This window comes from Tamandua tetradactyla, chromosome 6 (assembly GCF_023851605.1).
Source record: "Tamandua tetradactyla isolate mTamTet1 chromosome 6, mTamTet1.pri, whole genome shotgun sequence".
In the NCBI taxonomy this organism is placed as follows: domain Eukaryota; kingdom Metazoa; phylum Chordata; class Mammalia; order Pilosa; family Myrmecophagidae; genus Tamandua; species Tamandua tetradactyla.
Genome location: NC_135332.1, coordinates 25838049 through 25849098, shown reverse-complemented (window position 1 = coordinate 25849098; position 11050 = coordinate 25838049). Strand labels below are relative to the sequence as shown.

Below are 11050 nucleotides of genomic sequence, written 5' to 3'. Positions count from 1 at the left end.
AAGAGGCAAATATAGGTTTGTCTGACCCCCCAAACCTGTGATTTTTTTTTTTTTTTTTTTTTTTTGCATGGACAGGCACCAGGAATCAAACCCAGGTCTCTGGCATGACAGGCAAGAACTCTGCCACTGAACCACAGTGGCCTGCCCCAAACTTGTGATCTTAACCATCTACTAGATCTTCTAACTTGGGTGGGGGATGTTGTGTATCTCTAATACGCCAACTGAAGACTGATGCTTGCACAGCAGTGTGCTGGCTACAGGTAGGCTGTCCAGACCCCTGTTGGGGAGCATCTCTCACCCCAGTGGCTGTAATCATAGCTGAGTCAAGCTGGCATGAGAACTTATCTCTGTTTATCAATGCACCCACAGATAATTTTTTAACTTGGCAATTTAAAGCACTGCAAAATATTTATCAAGAAGGATTGAACTCATGCTATGGAACCAACAATATATGACTTCTATACATATAAAATGCAGCAGCCAAAAGCCATATAAAGATATCATTGCAAAGTGGTTTTAGGGTTAAATCAATCCCTTCTGGGAAGAATTCATGAATGGCCCTCCTGTTCCTGCTCCTCTTCCTCTGGGCCTCTGCTGGCCCTGAACCACCAGTTAGTTTCCCGCGCGGATCCACAACCTGGCCCAGTTCACACTGGGCATGCGTGAGGGAGTGGAAAAGAATGGCTCTGGGAGCCGGACAGGGCTGATCTCAGTTTACGGGTCTGCTAGCAACTTGGTCTGCTGGACAAGATCGCCAGTTACCCAAGTCTTCAAAGCACTGAGATTTCATCAACTTCACTGCTATTGCTCATACGTTTGTTTGTATTTTCTGCCTCATAAATTACTGAAAATGCTGGGAATTCTGGAAATACTTTACAAAGTACCAGTTACAAAATGCTTTCTCTTTTGCACTTTCCTTACCCACGTTTTAAAAGCAAGAGAAATTTTTGTGATCTGAACGACGCCTGGAAAACCCTTCCCTTTTCCTTAAAATGCCTTTCCTCTAGAATTGCTTTTTATATCATTACTCCCTTTGTCTTCTGTCTTAGCTCTCTTCATTCTGGCATCTCGGCAATTACAAGATACCTGCACAAATTTATTTCTGAATATCTATACCCAAACACTCCTTGTTTCCCAAAAACAGATAGTTTGTTCCTACAAAATAGGTCAATCAAAATCAAAACATGAATACATTTAAAGAGCATGTTGACTTCAGTCTGGAAAATGTGCCTATTCCCTGTATCCACTTTTTATGTTTTAAAGCAATCCATATTTACATTCATTTTTCTTTAAGTGATTCTGCTCTTGTTTCCCTTCTTCTTAAAGAAACCCATCAATAGACAAAAGGTCCACTTTGTTGTGGCTTAAGACACTAAAGATCACCAAGGCTGTTGTGACCATATCAAAAAATATGGTGATGCATAAAAATCACAGAGTTTAGACAGGATTGGGTTTTTGCCCTTAGTATGTTACTTACCAGCTGTGACTATGCTGAATTTTGATTTTGTGTTTATCCTCCCCTACATGCATGTGCACACACACACACACACACATATACATATACACATAATGTATATAAAATGATATGCATATGTATTTGGACGTATGCACATGTGTGTGCTGTTTTTGAGCATTAGGTATGTATGTAATTTTCTGGGGCCTGTTATCTTTCTAAGTTTCACCCATGTTGTTTTGCTAGTTATTGGCTTTTCATTTTCATTGCTGTATAATATTCCATTATATGAATATGCCGTAGTTCACTTGCTTCTGTTGATGGGCATTTGAATAGTTTTTCATATAAAAGAGGGGAGAAGAAATATTACTTTCCGGAATTGCTGTGATTTATATGAAACACTGTGTCAGTGCTTTGCACAGAGATTTAAAACCCTGGCCAACTCTTCTCAACTCTTGGAAGAAACAGAGATAAATCCCAATGACCTGATGAGGCATTAACTCCAATTCCAAAGGGTAGAATATAGTTCACTTTTGACTTTCTCCCTCTATCATTTTCTAACCTACTGGTTCTCGAAGAGGGGTGATTTTTGTCCCTCAGGGGATATTTGGCAATGACTGGAGATATTTTTGGTTGTCACAATTCAAGATGTACAGCTAGCATCGGATTGAAACCAGAAATGCTGCTAAACTTCCTATAATACACAGGGCAGCCCCCTACAGCAAAGAATTATCCAGCCTAAAATGTTAATAGTGCTGCAGTTGAAAGCCCTAGTCTACTGTCTCCTATTCTTGTGATAGTACAAGCTGCATCTTGAGGACAAGGGATAACCTTTCATTCCATGAACTAAGTGTAGGGGGTGACTTCATTGAAGATACTCGGTCCTTTGAGATTGTAAGAGGATATGAATTGACTTTGTACAAAGAATATGTCTTTTAGAGGCTGAGAGCACATAAACTCCCACAAAAGACCAGTTCACATGAAACCTCCTAATCTAATTGTAAGTATGACTCACATTTCTTGTTTACATCCCACTGTGGACCCCCAGCTACTGGCTTCTGTTTTAGTTTGCTAAAGCTCCTGGAATGCAATATACCATACATGGAATGGCTTTTAAAAAGGGAATTTCTTAAGTTGCAAGTTCACAGTTCTAAGGCTATAAAAATGTTCAAACCATGGCATCCATGAAAAGATACCTTGACCCAATGGGTCTAGAACAACTCCATCAGCTGAGAAGACATGTGGCTGGTATCTGCTGAGGCCTTGGGCTTCTCATTTCAAACAGCTTCCCCTGGGGTGTTTTCTTTCTTCATCTCCAAAGGTCTCTGCCTGTGTTAGCTTTAAAGCTTTTCCCAAAAATGGTTTCTTTTTAAAGGATGCCACTAAGTGACCAAACTTGAATGGGTAGAGACACATCTCCATAGAAACCACTTAATCAAAAGTTCCCACCCACAATTAAGTGGGTCACATTTCCATGGAAACAACTTAATCAAAAAGATCACACCCAATAGTATTGCATTAAGATTAAAGAACATGGTTTTTCTGGGGTACACAACAATTTCAAACCAGCACAGCCTATCCAGGACCATGCCCCTCCATTCAGCCCTCAGATGATGCCAAAGGAACATTTCCAAAACCCAGTCTCTCGATGCATTCATATCATCCCCACAACCAACCTCTTATGCCCCTGTCTCATATGCAGGGCCCATCATGAGCAGGTCATTATCTTCTTATCTAACCTCATGGTTCACCACTCCACAGGCACCTATGCCCAAGCCTCATCTAATGAACAGTTTACTCACAAGTCCCATTCATTTGTACATGTTTCCTCAACCTGAAAAGCTCGTCTCTGTTTTTAACCAGCTAATTCCTATTTGCCCTGAACAACTCAACTCATGCATGACATTCCCCATGAATTTTTCCCTAATTTCCCCCATGCCCTACTGACTTCATAGTACGCTGTTCCTACCTCCATACTAGCAATTTTCATAATGATATGCAATGATTGTCTGTTGCCCTACCTAAGAGTCATGTCCTTCTCAAGGACTGAAACTTTTGTCTTTTCAATCCTAGAGCCTAACACAGTCCCTAGAACCTAAGAGCTATCTAATAATGCTATTAGGATAGGCAGATGGATGGATGGTTTGATGGGTGGATAAAGCTGCTCTTGAAGACAAAGCAAGTCAGCTGATCAGAATATGGCAATAACAAAAGCAACGAGAACAGTGTGTCACTTCAACTTTACCATGTTTATTCTACAGTTAAATACCTTTATCTCATTCAAGAAGCCACTAAGGAATAGGAGCACAGTAAGGAAGCACACACTTAAGAGCAGAAAAGATTTTATGCCAGGAGGGACTTGAGATGGTGAAGTAGCTCTTCTCAGCTTGATGGCAGCACAGCAGCAGACAGAAACCCAGGACATCACCCTCTCAATGCCCAAGAGACCTTCATTTAGGCCAGTAGACTATTGACATTTCTGGTGAGTTCATTGGAACATAAGCAGATGGTGAGTGATGGTGCAGAAGAAAAAAAAGGTTCTAGCAAAGTCATAAGGAATGAGCTTTTGGTAGTACGGTTAAGTTTTCTCTCTAGTTAGTGACTTGCTCTGCAGGACTGAGATCAGTTCAGGAGTCAGCAGGCTTGCTGGCAGCAGGTTGACTGGTCAAGGCCTCACAGGTTGTTGGGCTGGTAGGTTTGGCAGCAGTGGGCTCGCAGGGACTCATCTCTGAGACCTCCGACTTGCAGGGAGTTGACTCAGCACAGTCTGGTTGGCTAGAAGTGGATTTCTTGCAAACTCGTTTACAGGAGTCAGTCTCAGCACAAGGCACACGGGAGCAGACTGGGCGGTAGGACAAAGAAGTGGCATAAGCTGGGCGGCGCAGGATGGAGTAACAGGGGCGGTAGCAGGCAGGGCGGTAGGAGATGGATGTCAGGTATGGCTGCCTGTACGTGATGGGTCCAGAGTAGATTCGGCGGCAAATCGGACGGTAGGAAGTTGAAGTACCGCAAGGCTGTTTGTAGGAACTAGGGATGTAGAAAGTGGGCCTAGAGCAAGCTGGTTTGCAGATGGCAGATGCTGAAGACCCCGGACGGCAACAGAGAGGTTGGCAGGAAGTAGATGTGCAGGAAACAGGCTCACAGCAGACGGACCGACAGCGCTTGACTACATAGCGGGTAGGCTGGCATGGACTGGGCGCACAGACATTTTGTGAGCAGGGACTGGGCTCAGAGCAGATGGGTTGACAGATACTGGAGACACTAGAGGCCTCTTGGCAAGTGCTGGAGACACAAGGTGGCTCACAAGGGCTGGCAACACAGCAGACAGGGTGGAGACAAATGGGCTCACAGACCAAGGCCATGCAGCTAGCTGGCTGGCAGATGCTAGGCTCTGAGCAAGAAGGCTCACATGGACTGGGGTCACAGCAGACGGCCTGAGAGCTACTGGTCACAGAGCAGATGGATGGACAGCAGCTCGGTGTTGGGCACACCGGCTGACAGCAAGCAGGTTCACAAACCACTGGTTGGCAGGAACTAGACACAGTGCAGACATCTGGGCAGCAGTTGGGCTCACAGACAACCGGCTGGCAGGAAACGGGCACACAGAGAACCGGTTGGCAGGAAGTGGCCTCACAGCACACAGGCTGGGCGCAGCTGCTCACGGAACAGGAGGGTTCGCAGATGGTGGCCTCACAGCACACAGGCTGGGCGCAGCTGCTCACGGAACAGGAGGGCTCGCAGATGGTGGCCTCACAGCACACAGGCTGGGCGCAGCTGCTCACGGAAGAGGAGGGCTCACAGATCAGAGTCTTACAGCACACAGGTTGGGCACAGCTGCTCACGGAACAGGAGGGCTCGCAGATGGTGGCCTCACAGCACACAGGTTGGGCACAGCTGCTCACGGAACAGGAGGGCTCACAGATCAGAGTCTTACAGCACACAGGTTGGGCGCAGCTGCTCACGGAACAGGAGGGCTCGCAGATGGTGGCCTCACAGCACAAAGGTTGGGCACAGCTGCTCACGGAACAGGAGGGTTCGCAGATCACAGTCTTAAAGCACACAGGTTGGGTGCAGCTGCTCACGGAACAGGAGGGCTCGCAGATGGTGGCCTCACAGCACACAGGTTGGGTGCAGCTACTCACCGAACAGGAGGGTTCGCAGATCACAGTCTTAAAGCACACAGGTTGGGTGCAGCTGCTCACGGAACAGGAGGGCTCACAGATCACAGACTTGCAACACACAGGTTGAACACAGCTGCTCCCCGAACAGGAAGGTTGACAGCATTGTGGGCCACAGCTAGTTGATCGACAGCTATCTTGACAGGTGACTAGTTGCCATGTCTGGCTCCGGCAGGAACTGGGCAAGTAGATGGGCCCTCCACAGCTCACGTCGTTGGAGCAGAGCGAGACGGCTGGCACAGAGGGGCATTTCCTAGAACAGCAGTCGCCAGACATGGTGAAGATGCTCTGCTTCCTTGTGAGTGCTGAGAGGGAGCTGCTGACTGTGACAGCACTCTAAAGCCCTTCTTGCTTTTATACTCCCTTGCTGGTGCATGCTGTTTTGGGTCCCTGCATCTTTTCCTCATTTTTGTTTGGGCCAGTTTGCAAAGGAACATCTTATTATGCCATGGTTTGTTGATCTGGAAGTTGTGTACCTACCCATAAAGAAGCTGTTTATTTATTGACCTGCTAAATTTGGAATCCTTGGAGCTACAGGTCATCATAGAATAGGCATTATCGCCTCCAAGCTGGTTGGTCTGTTTCTGAGCATCACAAACAGGGGAAGAAAAAATAAACTTATAATTTATCCATCTTCAAATCCTCTGTGGTAGGCCCTGGACTGGGCACAGAAAACGCCCACATGAAGATCAGCTTGCCCATTCTGAATCTCACTATGCAGCAGACAGACAAACAGACAAGCAAACTCATGACATGATGATAATAAGCTCAACAATAGATGTGCAGAGATAGAAGAGGGGAGAGGTGATGTGCTCTGGGAGGGAGGTGGCATCTGCACTGGATTTTGAATGACCATGCTTTATAGCCATGATCATATTTAATATGAACAGTAATCTCATGAGGCAAGGATTCTTTCTTCTCCCAGCTGAAGAAACTGGGATCGGGGTGGGATGTTCAGAGTATTTAAGCCACTTGCCATAGATCACACACAGCCTGCCCCTGATCGAGGCTACCCTTCTTCCTTATCCACCTGAACAGGCTAGCCTTTCTGTGAAGTCTTCCTTCGTCAAAACCACATGTCACCAGGCTCAGCCCATGATGCTGGCCTTTACCCTGCCCTAGAAGATTTATTCTACTGCCCCTGGAAACCACCTGATTCCACCTCTTTGCTTTTCCTCCCTCCTTTCCCCTTCACCCATCCCCACCCCAAGCATCCAGTAGATTTCTTCACAACCCCCACACTTACAACCAACTGAGTTTTGACAAGCTTGCCAAGTCCACTCAATTTGGAAAGAATAGCCTCATCAACAAATGGTGCTGGGAAAACAGGGTGTCCATTTGCAAAAGGATGAAGGTGGGCCCCCACTGCACACCCATATACAAAAAACAGATTCAAAATGGATTCAGAACTATCAAGAACACATAGAGAAACATCTTCAGAACCTGGTGTTTGGCAATAATTTCTTAGATGTTACATCCAAAGCACAAGCAACAAGAGAAAAATAGATAAATGTGACCTGATCAAAATTAACAGCTTTTGCACATCAAAAGACTTTATCAGGAAAGTAGAATAACAACCACGGGAGAAAACATTTTGAAACCAGATATCCGATAAGTGTTTAATGTCCAGAATATATAAAGAGGGCCTACAATTAAACAACTAAAAGACAAAAACCTAATTTAAAAATGGGGAAAAGATGTGAAAGCCATTTCTCCAAAGACACACAAATAGCCAAAACGCACATGAAAAGATGCTCAGTATCATTAGCTATTAGGGAAATGCAAATTGAAATCACAATAAGATACCATTTCATACCCACTTGAATAGCTACTACTTTTTAAAAAGAAAGCTACAAGTGTTGCAGAGGTTGTAGAGATATAGGAGCACTTGAGCGTTGTTGTTGGGAATTCAAAACGGTGCAGCCACTGTGGAAAACAGTTTGGCAGTGCCTCAGAAAGTTAAGTAGAAAAGTATCATACGACTGGGCAGTCTCACACATACCAGGTGTTGAGAATTGAAAGTAGGTACTTGAACAGATATTTGCACACCTCTGTTCATAGAAACATTATTCACAATTTCCAAAGGATGCAAGCAACCCAAGCACCCATCAACTGATAAATAGATATACAAAATGTGACATATATGCACAATAAAATATTATTCAGCCATAAAAAGGAATAAAATTCTGATACATGTGACAATGTGGATGAATCCTGAGGACATCATATTGAGTGAAATAAGCAAGACACAAAAGGACAAAAATTATATGATCTCACTGATGTGAAATAATTAGAATAAGCAACCTGTAAATTCAGAAACTAGAATATAAGATACTAGGGGCCAGAACAGAGGTAGAGAATGGGGAGCTAATGCTTAAATTGCACAGAGTTTCTATTTGTGATGATGGAAAGGTTTTGGTAAGGGGTGGTGGTGATGATAGCACAAAATTATTAACATAATTAATAGTACTGACTTATTATTTGAATGTGGTTAAAAGGGGAAATTTAAGTTATATGTATATTACCAAAATAAAAAATGTTTAAAAATTCATATGACTATATGACATAAATAGTCAACTCTAGAATAAACCATGGACTATATTTAATAGTAAAAATATTAAAATGTTTGTCATTAATTGTAACAAATGCACTACATAAACGCAAGGTTTTAATAATAGGGTATTATATAGGAACTTAATATTTCAGGCATGATTTTTCTGTAAACCTACAACTTCTCTAACAAAAGAAGAGGAAAAGGAAATATCATATTCAGCAGGATGTGGAATCACATTGATCTTTTGAATTTAAGCCTTCTCCATTTGGATACCCAAAAACTTAAGTCAGGTGTCATCCAGCAGCTATACCCTCACCCCTCTAATTCCTGGAACTCAGGAAGAAGGAATGAATTTGGTTCCTGTTGGGGGTGTGGGGGGGGAACCTATCCCAAAAAACCTCACTGAAATGTGAGACTGGGCAAAGAAACTGGATTGCCCAGAACATCCTTAGAAACTGGGATTTCACAAAGCTTTGCCATGGGAACCCCTTCCGATCAGAACCATACTTGTTTTCCAAAGCTTCCTACCCTGACTTTGCCAGAAAGTTCTGACCAGACCTGAAGGCCTCTGCCTTAGGGGGTCTGTAATGCAGAAGGAAGTTACACCCCGCCCTTGAGGTGAAACATGGCCCATATCGGCATTTCCCCATGAACTCTGAAATATGCAGGTGCCAGGGCGCCCACTCTAGAGCTTGTATGTCTCCAGCATAAAGCTCAGGAATCGAGACTTTTTAAAAACTCCCCAAGTGAACCCCACGCATCCCTGGGAACTTTAGTCTACACTGCAGTGCTCGAACTTTAGTGTATAAGGATTATCTGGGGTTCTTACAAAAAACACAGGTTCCCAGGCCACTCCCCTATGGATTCTTATTCCGTAAATCTCAGGAAGAGCCCCTAAATCTCCAGTTTTAATTCCCCCATCCCCCCACCCAGGTGATTCTGATGCAGGTGATTCACAAGCCACGTTTCAAAAGCCCTAGTTTGATGGCCATGTAAATTTTCCTGACCCAGACCACGGATAAAGATGAAGGAAAAGGCAGAGAACTAGTTCAGTTGTGCCAGCATGTCTGAATTTATTCAGAGGTTAACGAAGTAGCAGAAAGCTGGAGAGAAGGGTCCGTGTCCCAAAGACATTGCGAATAAAAGAATGCCCAGCGACAAGACATTCGTTTCGTGAAAATGCAGTCGCGGGGAATCACCCTTCGGGTTTCTGGGAATCCCCTGGGGTGGGACGGGGTTTTTATTTCTCACCAGCCTGACTCTCGTTCTCAGTGCCTCGAAACACCAGGACAGGCATTAGAGAATGAGTCCTCCTCTGCAAATAGCATGGGAGGCAGGACACTGTCTTGGAGGCATGGAAGGTCCTGGAAGGTCCTGGAAAGTCCTGGAGACAAGGGGGTCTCCGTCTGGAGCAGATGGAGTCTTTCACTGGGTGGGCTCCAGGGGTGGTCACCAAAGTCTTCATTTCGTCTCGCACACAGGCGTGGGTTGGCAGCAGACGGGGCCACAGCACCCATTGGAGCCACAGCAGCTGGAGCCACAGCAGCCGCCGCAGCAGCCCCCGCAGCCGCTCCCACAGCCCCCGCAGCAGCCCCCGCAACCCCCACAGCCCCCGCCGCCCCCGCAGCAGTTGGAGCCCCCGCAGCCGGAACCGCAGCAGGGGCCGCAGCAGCCGCAGCAGCCGCAGCAGGAGGGCTGGCAGCAGCACACCTCACAGCAGTCTTGCTCCTGAGGGCAGCAGCCGAAGCAGTCCCCTGGGCAGCACCCCATGGTCCCGGATGGTCAGGTCGCAGGTCAGGAGCGCGGCCAGAGTTCCCCAAGTCTGGCGGTGGCCGGCTGAGCAGCAGCTTTTATACCCCCTCACTTCAGGGTGTTGCCACCAGAGGACAGGATGTTTTCTTTGTTATTATTTATGTCAGTTTCCATATGACTGTCTTATTAACTGGCTATTTATTTTCTGGTCCAGAGTACCTCAACTCATAAAAAAGCCCCACTCGTCCCAGCTGCTATTTGTCCAGAGGGTAAAAATACATCTTCCCAAAGGCCTGTCATCATGGCAAACATCAGCCTGCTGTCATTAACCCAGGCAGGAAGGGGAAGCCGGCGGCGGGGCCAAACTCTCTGGGATGGCGGGTGTCTCCCACGTCATTACTGGGGACAAGTTGGGTGCTGACCCCTTTTTCAGCGTATGCTTGTCCTGGAAAGCCAGAACAGCAAAAGCTGGATGCTTCTGTTACTCCTGTTTCAGGCAGCGGCTGCTGTAGAAGTTCTGGACGTGTGGTTTCTCCTATGGAAATGGCATCTTCACCCCAGCCCATGTGAGTAAGGCAAATATTTGTGCCCATGTGTGGTATGAGGAGTGTGCCACACGTTTGTTTGGGCTTGGGCACTGAGCATCAATTATAGGTAATGACTGCCCTGTGAAATCAAGAGAGACTCATCATAAAACCACAGGAGGCTGGGGAGTCAGGTTCTCTTGGGTGCATAGTGAATTGAGCATCATACGTCCCTCTAAAGGGGCTGGGGAGCAGGTCCAGAACCAACCGTGTCCCAGACTCATGCCTTTCCTTTCTAGAAGAAAGCAAAGGCGGAAGAGTAGAGAGAAGAGGAGAAGAAAGAGGAAAAAAGAAGGGAAGGAAGGGAGGGAGGGAGGGAGGGAGGGAAGAAGGAAGGAAGGAAAGGAGGGAGGGAGGGAGGGAGATGAGACAAGGGGAGAAGGAGGAAAAGAAGAAGGAGAGAGGCAGATCATTGAGTATCCAAAACACTGAATTAAAACACAAATATTGTACCCTTTTTTTTTTTTTGAGATGCAATCTGATAGACCACCTGGCAGAATGATTTTAGTATACATAATTCCCAGTATCA

General features: G+C 45.8%; 2 protein-coding genes across 2 annotated transcripts; both read right to left on the bottom strand.

Annotated features, from left to right (window-relative positions):
* Positions 1–4080: 4080 nt before the first annotated feature.
* Positions 4081–5907, bottom strand: KRTAP16-1 (keratin associated protein 16-1). The gene is made up of 2 exons (XM_077163264.1): positions 5730–5907; positions 4081–5489 (listed from the first exon to the last, which is right to left on the bottom strand). Exons 1-2 carry the CDS (start codon positions 5905–5907, stop codon positions 4081–4083), a joined length of 1587 nt encoding a protein of 528 aa, XP_077019379.1.
* Positions 5908–9646: 3739 nt separating this feature from the next.
* KRTAP17-1 (keratin associated protein 17-1) lies at positions 9647–9955 on the bottom strand. Its single transcript, XM_077163019.1, has one exon. The coding sequence runs from the start codon at positions 9953–9955 to the stop codon at positions 9647–9649; it is 309 nt and encodes a 102-aa protein (XP_077019134.1).
* Positions 9956–11050: the final 1095 nt, after the last annotated feature.

What these genes read in the sequence shown, in the direction of transcription:
- KRTAP16-1 (XM_077163264.1), bottom strand. Translation starts at nt 5,907, where the DNA reads ATGTCTGGCGACTGCTGTTCTAGGAAATGCCCCTCTGTGCCAGCCGTC. An exon ending in CTGTGGCCCACAATGCTGTC is followed by an intron (nt 5,490 to 5,729) that starts AACCTTCCTGTT and finishes CTGTGATCTGCG; the next exon opens with AACCCTCCTGTTCCGTGAGC.
- KRTAP17-1 (XM_077163019.1), bottom strand. Translation starts at nt 9,955, where the DNA reads ATGGGGTGCTGCCCAGGGGACTGCTTCGGCTGCTGCCCTCAGGAGCAA.